Source organism: Anguilla rostrata, chromosome 3, assembly GCF_018555375.3.
Source record: "Anguilla rostrata isolate EN2019 chromosome 3, ASM1855537v3, whole genome shotgun sequence".
Classification (NCBI taxonomy): Eukaryota; Metazoa; Chordata; class Actinopteri; order Anguilliformes; family Anguillidae; genus Anguilla; species Anguilla rostrata.
This window is the reverse complement of record NC_057935.1, coordinates 50,642,751-50,658,200: the sequence shown is the minus strand read 5'-3', so window position 1 is coordinate 50,658,200 and position 15,450 is coordinate 50,642,751. Positions and strand designations below refer to the sequence as shown.

Sequence of the window (15,450 nt, the reverse complement as noted above, 5' to 3'; positions counted from 1 at the left end):
CCCAGGAAATCCAGAATAACAAGCCTAATTGTATATGTAGTGTAAACGTAGAGTTGGTTAAAATACTGAAAAGCGGTCTTTGTGTAATCCTGACTGCTGATGATAAAAAATCTAAGAAATTTAAGAGTGATACCGATACTATAAATGTTGCTTCAATTTACATCGGCAAATGCGTGGGCCTGCTTGTACACATTGACTTGGACATTCCTGCCTTCTGTAGGTTACATAGCCTATGCGTCCGTCTTGCCTTTTGTATACATTTCATTTATATCATTTTCATTAAACGATATCGGTCAAATTGTTCACCAGAATGTAACTCCTTAAAAATAGAGGTATGCAGGCCTATGTCTCTTATCTTTCAGTAATAACGTATTCAAAATAAAGGGACGGCAAAGTTCATCATCCACACTCCAGTACAGTAGGTGGCAATGTGAATCTGTGTGTTCTGTCCGCCATTTAAAACTGATAAAGGGAAATCGTTGTGGTTCGTAACGCTTCGTCGCGTGCCCTGTGTCGTGTTTGCGAGGTAAGGCCTACAAATAGAAATCTTTTATTAGGTTAACGTTAATGAAATATTTTGATTTGTGTTTACTATTGCACAGCTAAGTAACCTTATATTTACCTTGGAAAACAGAACCTCGTTTGAGTGAACTGAGTTCGCAATAGCCTGATCTGCGTGGATGAGTTGGCTAGTCTAGCTAGCTAGCTCTGAAGTTGGATTGTGAGCTAGTCTAGGTAGCTAATGTGAAATTGTTAGATAAGCGCGAATCGCATAACTAAGCCCTAGCTAGTTGAGCAAACACTTAGCTTGCTAGCACTGCAGTTTAATTACTGGGTGATTAAACTGCCTAGTTGATGTTCGAGCAACTTACGTTAGCGCTGGCTACGTAGCAATTGATGTCTGGCAACGAGTTGGTTATGTTGCTAACCTACTACCGTAGTAGTACTAATAAAATGTGGTAGCGATATTATAACGTTAACTAGTTTACCTCGTACTAAATAATGTAGGTCGACTTGTTTATTGAAGTTAATTCCATAACTAGCTTTGTGTTGGTCATTAGTCCGTATAAGTAAAAGGCGAGAAAACCAGGTAGTATGTGTATGAACTAGGAATTACACCAGAAGCGGAGCGTAGGGCTACGGAGAGCAGCAGCTGTGCGGCGCACATGCTACCGGCTAACGTTACAGCTTTTAAGACGAACGACTGGTCATCCGTGGGGGTTTCGCCGAGTTACCATTGTGGAAATGCACTGTTGATGGTCACATTAGCATCATATTACAGAAGCACAGTCCTAGAATAAACATTTGACTTAACCAATACTTATGTATTTATTGTTGACGTTTATTAATAGGCTACATGTGCACCAATTTAAAATTTAAAAGCAAGTCATCACAGAAATAGTAAATGTCCGTCAAGCATATCCCCGGCTTTTATGCTAGGGGTGTCATGAACACTTGTGCTGAGAACACCCCAAAAACCAGCGTACACTGCGGCCCTCCATGACTGGAGTTTGACACCTTTGCTTTAGGCGGAGTGTTGAACTTTAAATGCCTGCCTAAACCTTTCCTAAACATGTATTTATTATTGCTTTCAAAATTTGCATTGGTGGACAGGTAGCCTATTAATAAACATCAACAGCAATAAAGACATGAGTATAGGTTGCTGATCAAAGTCTAGCACTGTGCTTCTGTGGAGATAAAATGCAAATATGACCATCAACAGTGTACTAATCTGCGGACCAGGCGCAGAGAGATTAGATTTGACGCTGAACCTGTTACTGCGCGTGGAGCTCCACACTGGACAGTGACTTTTATAAAACTGTAGTCCACTAGCATGGCCACTCCTCGTGTAATTCGTGTTTAATTCTGCAAGCGTCGTTTAATTTAGCAATAGCATTGCTAGATTTTTCTTCTGTTCTTGTGCTATGTATGCTGCCGTTTAAGGTCACATAGGAGACAAGGAGCATCCACGTTCATACTGTATCATGTTGATGATGACTTGAACTTTAGCGATCTGTAACAGTAACAGTCAACTGGCTTTCGAAACTCACCTGAGCTACACATTGCTTGTGGTTCGCATTGGAAGAACCAGTCCTAATCGGCGATAGTCAGTTAGCTAGCTAGCAAAGGTTTACCGCAGTCACCTACTCTTTTCTTACCATTTGAGAACGAGGTTAGGGAAGGAATCATTATGGACACTCTCCTCGTACATTTTGCCAAGAATTATATTTCGTGTATAATCCCTTATTGCAAGCTTGGGAAATTTTGGACAAATCATTCTGTATTGCCTTGTGTTCTTACATCCTCCTAAACAACAGATAAAAGCTGACATGCCCTGACTTATGACCTTATCCTGGGTATTAGTGTTCCATGCTTGATACTCTGTTCAGCACAAACCTTTGTAAGAAATCAACTCAAGTTTAAATTGGATGTCCACTTACCACTTTCTCTGATAGTCACTTCCAGTGCTTTCAACCAATTTCAATTTCTTTTCACAATGTGCACTTAAATCTATGGCACTCAAACATCAACTTGCCTAATCAGAAATCTGACATAATTTTAATTGGTTGACTTTGCTGATTGGTCTTAGGCTTTGTTACACCACATACACATAATTCAGTTGCTCTCATGATCAGCTCTCTTGCTCATTATCATGTGGAATATATGTTTGGTGTTACTTTGTGTGTCCCTGCAGAGAAAAAAATAGGAATTGTTCTTGCGCTAAGTTTATTTTTTCTTTGACTTTCCCAGCCCTCTCCCCTTGGAGAATAAAAAAAAAAGTTTCCTGCTTAAAACAATTCTTGTGCCGCTTACCACTAACTGCATAACCTTTGTGCGGCAATGTCCCAGAAGAACCCCTCTGACGGTGCTCATAAAGGCTTTGCTGTGGGACGAGGGCTCCTGGCTGCTGCCGAGACTTTAAATTTCAGCATGAATGATCAGCGCCCCCTCTATGGCACCTCTTCCCGGCCCTCTTACGGCATGTCCCCTGCTCTGGGCAGTGGGGACAGCAAGAACCGCAACTCCCAGCTGCCCCCTCGTGGAGGTGGCCATGTGACCAACACTATGAAACTCTTTGACAGCCTGGGACTCTCTCCCACTGACATTGATGCACTGGCACAAATCCCTGAAGAAAATATCAGTATAGAGACTTTGCCACAGCTTATCATGCAACTGAAGAACCGCAAGATGGAGGCCAATCGGCGCATGGGCGGCAGCTCCAGGGACCTGCCCCCCATCTCTCCTGAGCACTCGTACAGATCATCTCGTGATGACTGGGAGGATATGCCGGCTGGCCGCATGGGCTCTTCCGGTGGGCAGGTCTCGGCCCGTGGCCAGCAAATGGACTATGGCTATGGTTCCATGCAGGAGGGCCCATCTCGAGGCTACAAACGTATAGACTATGGCGAGAACAGCAGTGGTGGGATGAGCAGAGACCGCCCATATTCAGAGCTTTCCCGTGACCGCTACGGTGGCCTTGGGATGGGTCCCTCCACGGCATCTGACAGTGGCTTTCTGCAGAAAAGGATGGGCTCTCCCTCCCAAGGCAAAGTGCAGGACTTCTTGGGAGTCATGCCTCACATGTTCCCACACGTGTGCTCTCTTTGTGATTTTGATGTCCATTCAATGATGGTGAGTACTTCATTTTACGTGTAACACTAAATGCATACAATTAGAAGCTTTCTCTTTGAAAAAGTGAATCTCAAACATGCATGCCCAAATTTTAAATGGAACATATTACCAAATCCATGAGTGAGTATATATTGCATAGCAATTTTCAGGCACACATCAACTTATGCACCAGTGTTCATTTGTTTGACTGCATTAGGACGCCTCTCGATATTTTTTTGAGCAATGCAAAAGAACATTTTTGGTAAAGATTCCAACATGCAGCAGCACAGCCTCATAAATTGTAACTTCTCTTTTTCTTTTCTGAGCTAAGTGAATGGTAAACCTTTTATGAATATTTTATTTGTCATCCATGCTTTATACGTTTGTTCTTGTTTAAGCTCCGTGGTTTTGGTTAAAACCAATAACTTATGTTTTTGTAGGCAAAAGTAATCCTTCATAATTTGCGTCCATGAAGCTCTAGTAATTATGGATTCTTCATTGATCATCATTCTGTTGTTTGAAGAAAATGACTTGCATTTTTGCAGGAAATTTGTAATATACATGAAGGACCATGCAATATCTATCAGCTTGTGGACTTGAGTATACAGTTTCAGTGTGATGCTGCCGTAGTCATTGACACTGCCCAGAAAGAACTCAAACAAGCTTACCAGAACATAAAAAGTTACCAACTTTTTCCATTAAGCTGCCAGGCTAATACTTTCTTTTTTACCATTCTTCCTTTTGTGCAGTAGATCTGGTCATGGGACATTAAATGTGCCCTCATGCTTTTAGCACAACTCGAATACATCACCTTTTGCTACCATGTACTTTTAACTTTACATTTTCATGGGTACTTCTTGCATTGTGGATTTGTTATTCCACATCTTTTGCTGCTCTTGGCTTAGCAATTTTAGAATTTGAGAAGAAACCTAAATCTTCACAAAACCATTGTTCGTTTATTTTATTTTATTTTTTGTGGCAAGGTGGGGTGGTGAGTATTTTTCATTGGGTGTTGGCGGTTACTCGCTACTTTTGAAACCTTGCTTTACTGTCCAACTGTGGAAGATGTAACTTAAAGAGTACACTTGGCGGAGGCTATGCTACAGACAGTTAGTTTTAGTTGATTTTATCAGCTAGTGAAATGGCATTAGCTGTTTTGAATAACATCTGTGGTTCGAGGGTGGCAAACACTTTAGATGATCATAGAGGCAAATGTGGTAGGCTATTTTCTTACGATGTGAAATTCACTCAGCTAAAAGCGTCCATTAAGTGACACTTGTAATTATAAATGGAAATTATGAAAACCTGGTGTTGCATCTGGCTGTTGTTTTGTTTAGTGCTTGCATTTTGTTTTTCTAAGTCACACTTCCAGAATTTTTGTAATATTAAAAAAAAAAAAAAAAAAAAATCTTATTGTACTGTTTAAAAGAATGAGCCATTCATTTTTAAAAATTATTTCTTTAAAGATGAAAACTAGAAGTGATGGGCTTATGTATGTTTGAGATATTTTTATTTATTGCAGTGACAACAATTCAGTGTACCCAACAGAATTATTTGATTATTTAAAGGCAAATTATTCTCACAATTTCATATTGCAGGAGTGGTCCCAGCACACAAATGGATTGCGTCATTCAGAAAACCGCAGGCAGCTCTTGCAGATGTAAGTCTCCTTATCCTTTGTGCCTATGGCCTGTGTTACTACTTAGCAACTGGATGAATACCTCAAGAACTTCATTATGTCCAGGGGTTCGCCCAGGAAAATAGTTAGCTTTGGGGGAAGTGCCTCAGTGGATGTGCGATGACTGCGTGATGCGGTGAGCCATAATGTTCACATGGTATAACCTACACCTGACCTGGTGAAAACATGACCGCACAATTCCAGTTTTATTAAATAGCACATATGTATTGAATGCCTCAACATAAGATTATGGAGATCTGAGTTTTTTTATTTTTCTCTGCTGAGGCGCTCATGAATTCACGGCATACCTCTATTAATACCTGGGGAAACCATAATGTCCAGTTGTGTTAAAGGGTTGATACATTTGTAAGGTACAAATACAGCATATTGAACTTCTACATTGATGTTTCAAGAAGGCGTGGAAGAATTTGGGAATTCAGGGTGAAGTTGAGAAGGATCCGTCTAGTGCCCCATTTATCAAAGGCTTCTGAATCTGAGCAGTACTTTGAATTTTGGACAGATGCCCTTCTATGCCTTTATAGTTAATTCTGCTTTGTACATGCCGCGATGGTCACTAGCCTAGTTGTTATGTTTAATACTTAATATTCTAAACGTAAGAAACTTGTTGTTTCTAAGAGAATTAAAACTTTAAGCCTCACTTTGATACAAACATTTGTCTGTACATGAATTTTCAGGTATCCAGATTGGGATCCTCACATGGATTCAAACAGAGCGTGAGTACCTATCTAGTTCATACCTTCATCTGATTGGTGGGCTGTGTTGTGGAAGCACTTGAATATGTGCTTGAATATGATAAGGTCATGGTGTTTGGGGGGGGGGGCGGAGATGAAAAACAGTCATAGTAAAAAATAAAAAAATAAAAAATGGTAGTATTCAGTAATGTTAAAATTATCAGTCTTGCTTTTGCAATGGCTCTGAGTATGTTTTCTGTCTTACAGGTCAGGGTCCCATGCACTGGATAGCACTAACCGCTCTGATGGAATCCTGGGCCCTGCACCCATGGGTCTACCAAGAGGAGGGATGACCTCCAACTGGGGTAACCCATGCTCTCTAAAATTATAACCCAACTGATATTTTCTTTTTTCTTTACTTTTTTCTGCAGTTCTATTGAGTAATTTGGATATTTGTTTGGAAAAGAGATTAATCATCATTAATCATTTGTCACCTTTATCCTCTTGTTTCAAGATTCTGGAATGTCAAACCAAAAACGGCCACTTTTAACAACACCAAAGGTATCCTGCTTAGTTTATTTTCACTGCCTTGCTGTCATTTCAAATCAAGGTGATTGAAAAATAGCATGTGTTCATATTGGAAATATTAACCATGATCGCATTGTGATCAGACCTATTATTGCATTAAACCTCATTGAAAACATTTTTAAAAGAGACTATTGGTGAATTCTAAGACATCTGCTGTGCTAAAATCCTTTTTTTGTCCTAGATGAGAACTAGAGTTGTGGTGGCAGAAAATGAAGGGAAACCTATCATATTGAACAAATTGCTGTCCCTGGCTCAACCGTTTGGAACGGTCTGTCAGCATCTGGTGCGCATCAACAAGGTAGGTGCAGTTCACGCAAGAATTTCTTTTGGAAACTGTAATGCCCTTCATTTTCCATTGAACCAAATATGCTGTTTGCGGTGAAATAAAGTACAAGTAACCGTGCAGCAATTCTTTCAGAAGACTGTTTGGTCATAGGCTCTTGTTAAAGCTCTGTTCTACACTCCTTTCAAGTTTGTCATAACCATTGACATGCTCTAAGATGCCAGTATACTCTAAACATAACGGAGCAACAAAACGAAACAGACAAACAAAAAGCTGCAGTGTTTTTAATTCATACGGCGCGGTGTGTAGAAGTCTCCATTGCAAGGTGTTTGCATTGCAGTTTGCAAGTTCGCACACCTCTCCCTGTCCGCATTTGGTTAATCCAAATTTCAAGTAGTTGATTGCGCCACCATTTATGTGTTTTTTTTTTTTTTGCCCACAAAAATGAGTCAGCGATATGATGTGAAACTTGACTTTGAGTCTAGTCCCAGTACAAGTGGACACACTTTTTTTTTTTTTTTTTTAATTTTCAGCTTTTTTTTTTTTTTGCTTTTATGTAGAGTACACTCTTGGATGCTTTTAGTGAATTTTGAAATCACATCCATGTTTTGTCATTTATCCTCAGATGTTTTTTTCTGTTACTTTTATCCCTTTGGTAATTTTACACCCAGAAAAAGTATTCATTTATCCACATGTGCAATGTCTGTGTTTAAGGCATACTTGGAAATGCAAACTCATGAAGAGGCAGTTGCTATGGTGAATTGCTACCAGCAGAAGCCGCCAGTCATGCATGGAAAACCGATCAGTATATCTTTATCATGGGAACGTTTCCCCTTTGAGGTAAGAATGGTCACTTGTATCTGTATGAAAAAATTGATTAACTTCAATTTGTAACTGGAGATACGTTAGATAATAAAAGTAAGCAAGTCCTGCTTTTTTCTTGAACATAATTTGGATGTTGCTGGATGGACCAATGCAATGTGTCAGTATTGACATATTAGACTTGTACATTTGAACACTGCCACAGTAGTCCTCATGTTTCCTTTTGAAATGGTCCATCCTGATAAGGACATTAACTTGACAGCTGAGCTTTTTTCCTCTCTCCACAGAAAGGCAACAGAGATGGTAAAGGCAGACAAAGTCGGGTGGTTTTCTTCTCCAACCTGCCAAGAGAGAGAGAGAAGAAATCAGAGCTTCTGACTGTTGCTCGGCGTTTTGGAACTGTGGAGAAATACCTATTCTTAAACGAACAAGTAAAGCCCTTCGTCTGAAAATTCACTATTCCTGATGTGTAAAGATACAGGCCCAAAAGATGACTTTTGAAAAGCCTCAAAGTTTATAGGGATTATGTCTCTGTTTTAATTTTTTTTAAATCATAATTTTTCAGTAAGTAACTGTAATGAGTCAAATATCTGAAATACTTGCATTATTCCAGTTGCATATTGAGCATTGGTGTCATGTCTGTGGAACACTTACGTGCTTTATAGCTGAACCTTTCAAAGGCATAAAAATTTCACATGCCTAAAGGAGTTGTTGCTATAGCTTTTTTTATTTTTTATCTCTGCTCACAGGCATTTGTACAGCTTGGAACCCCAGAGGATGCTGAGATGATGGTGAAGTATTACAGTCTACATCCTCTCACTATCAAAGGCAGAAACATCCGGCTAAACATCTGTGAAAAGTACAAGACTTTAATGTGAGTGGGACAGGGTGAAATGTGAATGACATGAGGGTCTCAATAATAAGTTTCATTTATGAGGTCTGTGTACTGAGGGCATGCCAAAGATATATTGCTTCTTTGAGTACTCAATGTGCTGAAATCATACATTAGGTTTATCAGCCAGTGAAAATATCATTCTTATCATTCTCTCAGAGTGAATCCTTCCAGACAGATTCCAGGGAGAGAGAGAGAGGACACAAACAGAAAGAGCAGCACCACTAGCAGGAAAGGATCTCCAAAAAAACAGAGATCTGAGTCCACCGGTGAGAGGAGCTCCAAAAGCAAGCCGGAGAGCGCTACGAAAGAGGAGGATCCAGCAGCTGGGGACAGCGTAGTGCTTGAGGAATGCTCTGGAGAAGAGATATCTGGTGTGGTTGAAGCTGATGAAGGGGACTATGATGAAGCTGCTGAAACACAAGAAGCAGAACAGGCTGAGATCCAAGATGAGGCCATGATTGAACCAGAAGAGTCCTCCACCCAGCAAGAGGAGCCTGTTCCTGATCTCGATGAGACTCAAGACACTGTGGAAGAGACCTGTGAAGTTCCTCCCACAGCGGGGTCTAAGGAAGCCATCGCAGAGGGGCCCCCATCACAGGCTGAGACCGCACAGGCTGAAGGTGAAATCCCTGCAGAAGAGGTGGGAACACAGGAAAACGTGCCCTCTACGGAGCCAACTGAAAGCACAGAGATCCCTAATGAGGAGCCAGAGCAGGACCAGGTAAGTCAATGTCATTCTCTCAATTATTTCACTATTTCTTTACATAGTGCAGATTTCTCTTTTTGAAATCATTTTTTTTCTTCTTGTCTATGAGCTTCTGGCCAGGAGACCAGATCAGGACCTGCAACTTGTTCAGATATCATTGCAGGAGTTGAAATTAACTAATTTGGTCTCAACTTATTAGCCATCACCTCTGAGAATGTTGGCTGAATCTATTTCCAACAGGAAATGCCCTTGGAGCAGGATTTCCCAGAGAACATGGAAGATTTTGTGACTTTGGATGAGGTAGCAGAAGAAGAAGATGCCGATGGACTAGAATCCCACTCAATATCAGAGGACGCATACTCAGGTGCTTCATTAACTCGCCTTAATTCTGTTGAAATAAGTAGTTTTTGACTTTTTCATTGCTTTTGGAAGAGCAAAAATATTGTGATGTACAGAAAGAAAATATACCATTGCATGAAAAAAAAATTCCATTCTGTTAAATTCCACTGATACTTAATTGGATCTACATATGGAAAATACCCACATAATCTTAAATACATTGTGATATTTAGTGTTTTAATTATTTTCTTTCTTACTTTTCTTTTTAGAGAGCTCAGGCAAAAATGAGGTTTGTACACAACTTTTTGAAAAAGTATCATTTATGACATGATTTTAATTTATAAGCCAGCTGCACACTGAGGTTTCAATTATTTAATGAACACTTTTATGCAATTGAATGTCCTGATGTTAAGTTGGAAACATGCCTACTACATGTTTTTCATTCATAGGGTCTGAAGGTTGTCAGAGTTGTGGGACTTAAGCGAGGCTACAACTTCCTTGATGAAATTCTGGTCCTTGCCAAGCCTTTTGGAAAAGTAGTTCGATATCTAGTTCTTGACACAAGACCTGAGGTGTGGTTCTGAAAAACTTCTATGCACTTTCAGATTTCTCATCATCTTCCTTGTTCCTACTTGTCTCTATAGTCACATTTTTAAAGAAGAGAATGTTCAAATTTGCTAAAACATCGCTGGTTGTGTGAAACAGGCATTTTTGGAATTGTCTTCTGAAGAAGAGGCAAGAGCTATGGTGGCTTTCTACAGTTCCAATGTTACCCCAACAGTGTGTGGAAGACCTGTGAAAATATACCACTCGCAGACCCATGCAACAATCCATGTATGTTTGCAAATCCTTACTCTGTAATAATTACAGTTTTGAATTAACTCTTTTTTTTTCTCATTCCGTTTACAGTCATGCATAACAGTTTTTATTTACTGGAATTGTTACTATATTTCAGAGTGGACGGGTTGTCTATGTTGGCCACATTCCTTTAGTGAAAACTTCGGATGCTGCCCTCCTGAAAATTGCTGAACCTTTTGGAAAAGTGAGGCGTTATTTCCTCAATCGACCTCGCTGTGAGGTAATCAATCTTCCGAACCTACTGTATTATACCAATTCTTTAATATTAAAACTTTTTTGCTTTGTCATCATGACATCATCATTTAACAAAATGCTCTTAATCATCCATCTCTGAATAACACCTTCATCTTATGTAGTGCTTCATTGAAATGGAAAGAGGGCAAGATGCTGAGAGAATGGCTAATGCCTACAAGGACAATCCACCAAAGTTTCATGGCCAACGGCTGACTGTATATGTGAGCCGAAAATATAAACAACTGAGGAATGGGTGAGTTGTATAAGTCATGCAACCTATTTTGCTGTGATGTAGAGCTTTTCGATTGGTGTTGTGGTGTTAGAATTGATTCATATTGAACATACTCTTAAGTAGAGCTGCACAGTATATCTCAGGGTTGCTAAACCCTGTTCCTGGAGATCTACTGTCCCGTACGTTTTCACTCCAACCTTAACAAACTTTGCAAAACAAAGCACACATTATTCAACAGCACAAGATCTCATTGCGCTGCTAATTGTTAGAATCAGTTTTGCCAAATTAATAATAATACTAATAATAATACACTTTATTTATAATAGCACCTTTCATATCATGAAATGCAGCTCAAAGTGCTTTACAAGAGAAACAATAGAAATCAGTACCACAGGTATTAAGATAAGATAAAAATAGTAATAAAATGATAATGATAATAGAAGAAATGAAGTAAATTAAAAATAAAAATAAATAATAAAGAAAAATAATAATACTAATAAAAATAAAATTAATAAAATAAAATAATAGCAATAAAATAAATTGAAATTAAGGTTGAAATTAAAACCTACTGGACGATAAATCTCCAGGAACAGAGCTGGCAGCCCTAATATGTCTAATCATGTTTTTTTGTTAAAGCATAATAAGTGCCTTTCCTCTTGTTTCTTTAATCATTACTGTTGCATTTGTAAACAACTAAATCTCAGAGGCCATATGAAAAGCTTCAGGGAAAAAGCTACCATCACTTTGTGTTGGGCATTGATAAGACAGCCAGTCAGCATGTAGTACAGCTTCTATGTGATCATGTGAGGTGCTTGTGCAATCACATGGAAGCTGAAAGGCCTTGTCTTATCAGTGCCCAGTAGATATCGGTGATGTTTTTTCCTTGGAAGCATTTCAGGTGGCCTCTGAATTTTGGTTGTTCATGAAAGATAGGCAATATGCTGCATGGCACCAATTATTGATGATATATGATGCTTTAAAAAATCGCAATTAGATTTATCGAACAACCCTACTCTTAAGAAGTATGTCCGTTAGGAACTAACTGGTTTGCTTGTGGGCGTGGCAGTCGAGCCGTAACAAACTGCTCCTCCAGGGTCAGGCCACCCTCTGCAGAGCCTGAGGAGGAGCGACCACCCAAGAGGGAGCACAGTGGTGCTGAGGAAGACTCTCCTGCCAAAAACAAGGCCAAGAAGGAGGAAGAACCTCCAACTAAGAAGGTCTGCATCAGGGAAGAGAAGACCACCCCAGCAGAGCCCAGCAGCAGCATTAATGAGGAGAAGGCAGCCACAGAGGAACCCAGCAGCAATGGGGAGCAGCAGCAAGAAGAGGAGGAGAAGGGGACGTCTGAGACACCTTGTGAACAGGAAGAGTTGGTGGTGAAGACAGAAAATGAAAACGTCACAATCAGCCAGCCCTCCGACAGTGTGGACACCCAGAAGAAGGACACAGAGGGGGTGAGCTGGATGTACCGCCTGGTTCTGAGGGAGGGAGATGGGAGGATTTATTGAAGGGACTGTCTAGGATTGATAATGGTGATAAATATGTGTCTGTAGGTCTTTCATACCCTGTATATTTCTGTGTTCCCTGACATTTGTTTTCTGTGTGTAAATATATTGAATTTTAGCATTCATTTACATTATACATTTATATATTGCAGTAAATTCTTGCATAAACCACCTCCTGAATAAGCAACCTAACAGATTAACATACACCGTCATTTAAATGTTCCTTTTTTCCAAGTTGAGGGCTGGTTTACAAGATGCCATTTTGGTGCTGTTCTGATGAAATCGTTCATTGGCCTTGGGCTCTTCCAGGATTGTGGAAACGAGGCAGCAGGAGCGCCCCCCTGCGGCGGAGCGAGTGAGAAGAGTTGTGGGAGCGAGGGGACGCCCAGCACCAAGCCACAGGCTGAGAAGAAACCAGCGCCCACCTCTCTCCCTCTGGGACCCTACCAGCCCAACAACCCTGTGGGTAAGACTGGCTCATGTTCCTCATTCAGGAAAACCTTCTGCAGCCTGGCGTATCATTGTACAATCAGGCTCTCTCTGACCTTTTTAAACAAAGTCAAGCAGGAACATTCAATTGCAATATGTGGCTTTTAGGAAATAAAATGGTTATCTGAGTTTGTTCATGCAGACACTATTTGGAGGAACAACACAGGAACATTTGCTTTTGGAGAACAAAAATTTCAAAAAATAAAAAAATGTGTCTAGTTAAAGAATGAAATTAATTTGCTGGGAAATTTCAGGTGTGGAGTATGTGAAAATGGGCTACTACTGCAGAGTATGCTTCCTGTTCTACTCCAATGAAGAAACTGCGAAAAAAGTTCATTGCAGCAGTCTGTCTCACTATCAAAAACTGAAGGTATGTCTGACATTACAGCTGTCGTGGAACTTCAGTAATGCATTCATGGGATGTCACAGGTGAAGGAACCAGCCATATATGAATAAATGCAGCATACAGTCAGAGATGTTTCTCAAAAGATATTTATTTTTATAACATGAATGACCAAAGAAAAATTCTTTAATTTAGGCTTATTAGAAACATGGATGATGGTGACATAAACACCAATCAAATTTCTGATTCCTTCTAGGATTGATAGATTGATTTCCTTTTGTTTTCCAGAAACACTTGGATAAAGAGAAGGGGAAAGAAAAAGAGAAACCAAAAGCTGAATGAACAATTGGAAACGCATCACAGAAACAAGCATCTTAATGAAATACAGAATTTTGTGTGACGCATATGACCCATTCTTGCCGTGTTATAACACTACCCAACTTTGTCCAATTCATAATCCTGTTGCCTAAGTTTTCAGTAGTCATTACAATTAATGTAGGTAATCATTGTTAAAATGCTGTGTGTGATCTTTTAGACAACGAATATAGCTGCTTAGAATGTAGTACGTTTTTTGAAAGCTTGATTTGTTTTACTGTTGTTTCTTTCTTTTAAAATAGGTTAAACTCTTTACTGCTACCTTATAATACATTTGACCACAAAAAGAAACATTCTTTTGGTTGTTTTTCTGAAAGGTTTTAGTGCAGAACTGTAGTATTCGCAGTGCTAGAATTTTCTGACCAGTGTGCTTTTTGCAGGGGAAATGTATTAAATATGAGTTCTGCTACCATCTTAAGCAGCGTATACACCATTTATTTCAAAAGCTATTTATTTTAAGTTTGTTTGTGGAAACTGCTCTCTACAGGAGGCTCAGTATGTTTTTAGTTTTCCTGCTGTAACTTTTATGGGCTAATTTGTGAGATCTCTTTCCACAGTAATTTCTGTCATTTATTACTTCAAGTATGGTTAAGATGTGATACTGTATTTCTCTTTAAGCTTAATTTATACTGTTCATTCACAGCCTCGTGGTTTTTCACCACGGGGCATCTACAATAATTTTAAGCCCTCGGGAAGCTTAATTATGGAGCTCAGCTGTTGATTGTAGGATTTTGGGTTGAAATGTAGATCCTGATAAGTGAAAATGCACATGATAAATGACCATTACACTGTACCGCAGTTTGGTACATCAGTATTTCTCTGCCATTCAGGGTCTGTCTGCAGCACTGGTGTATGCATGCATTAACACATACAAATGTAACATGAAAATTAAATGTAACGATACAACTTGGGCAGCTTTCTCCATCATGTTTTCGCAACCGTGTGCATCCATCCTGATTCATCAGATAAGCCAGAACCTCTTCTGTGTTGCTTGTTAGCACATGCCTGCTGGCTTTGTTAAAGTGCAGATTCTCAGCTTTTATTAAATGGTATTTTAATACATTTTGGTTTCACCATGACGGCACTAAGCCCCTCTATCTCAGGGCACTGTACAGTTTTGGACAAATGGTTTCACAGGTATTTCTGAGTAGTTAGGTCTGTTATACTTGCAGTAAAGAAGCAATTTAAGAGATATCTAGTCTTGATTCTATGTTTTTGATTGTCTTTGTAGTCTGCTATTGCCATTTGTCAGCATAAGGACCAGATTTCTGCCAATGAAAGTCAAGGAAGCCAATATGAGGCTGAGAAATATGGGGGAAAAAATAAGCAGACAGGCCAAACTGTTTGGAACATTAAGAAGAGAGAAAGCACTGGTGAGCTCAGTAAATGCAAGAACACAATTCCTGGGAACATGATTTCATAGAAATTACAGTATAATCGTAAAAATATGGGTCTAAAGATTAAACCTATACCGCTTTTAATTGCTCAGAATTTTTAGTTTTTGCAGTTATCAGCTATGCAAATGAGCTGGGGGGTATTTCACAGAGCAGGAATACTGAGCTGGATAACTGCACTGAGTAAAACCTGGAACCCTCCCAAAACTTAAATGGACTGAAGAAAAGCTGTTCTGGTTTTTACTCAGTTAAGTTATCCAGCTAACTTTGTAATCCTGCTTTGTGTAATTCCACCTGGTAGTGAACTGGCAGTGTATATCAATGCATGTCTGGGCTACACTTAAACACCAGTAAAAATAACTGGGAATGTGATTTCACAGAAATTACTGTATAATCTTATAAATA

The 15,450-nt window shown here is 39.5% G+C and overlaps 1 protein-coding gene across 2 annotated transcripts; it reads left to right on the top strand.

The window, feature by feature from the left end:
- The first annotated feature begins 377 nt into the window (after window positions 1-377).
- Window positions 378-14,562, top strand: LOC135251076 (matrin-3-like). 2 transcript variants are annotated; one of them, XM_064328099.1, is made up of 21 exons: window positions 378-526; window positions 2,752-3,633; window positions 5,211-5,272; window positions 5,986-6,024; window positions 6,250-6,347; window positions 6,497-6,543; window positions 6,752-6,868; window positions 7,568-7,693; window positions 7,963-8,106; window positions 8,425-8,549; window positions 8,727-9,291; window positions 9,517-9,640; window positions 9,885-9,904; window positions 10,065-10,187; window positions 10,321-10,449; window positions 10,571-10,693; window positions 10,830-10,960; window positions 12,033-12,393; window positions 12,754-12,910; window positions 13,188-13,303; window positions 13,565-14,562. In XM_064328099.1, exons 2-21 carry the CDS (start codon window positions 2,842-2,844, stop codon window positions 13,616-13,618), a joined length of 3,453 nt encoding a protein of 1,150 aa, XP_064184169.1. In that variant the 5' UTR covers window positions 378-526; window positions 2,752-2,841; the 3' UTR covers window positions 13,619-14,562. The 2 variants fall into 2 exon arrangements, with proteins under 2 accessions (XP_064184169.1, XP_064184168.1); XM_064328098.1 differs by having other exon boundaries at window positions 12,006-12,393.
- Window positions 14,563-15,450: the final 888 nt, after the last annotated feature.

Coding starts and splice junctions, on each gene's coding strand:
- LOC135251076 (XM_064328098.1), top strand. CDS start 2,842: ATGTCCCAGAAGAACCCCTCTGACGGTGCTCATAAAGGCTTTGCTGTG. Junction 9,292..9,516: donor AGGAGCCAGAGCAGGACCAG/GTAAGTCAATGT, acceptor TATTTCCAACAG/GAAATGCCCTTGGAGCAGGA. Junction 10,450..10,570: donor AGACCCATGCAACAATCCAT/GTATGTTTGCAA, acceptor ACTATATTTCAG/AGTGGACGGGTTGTCTATGT.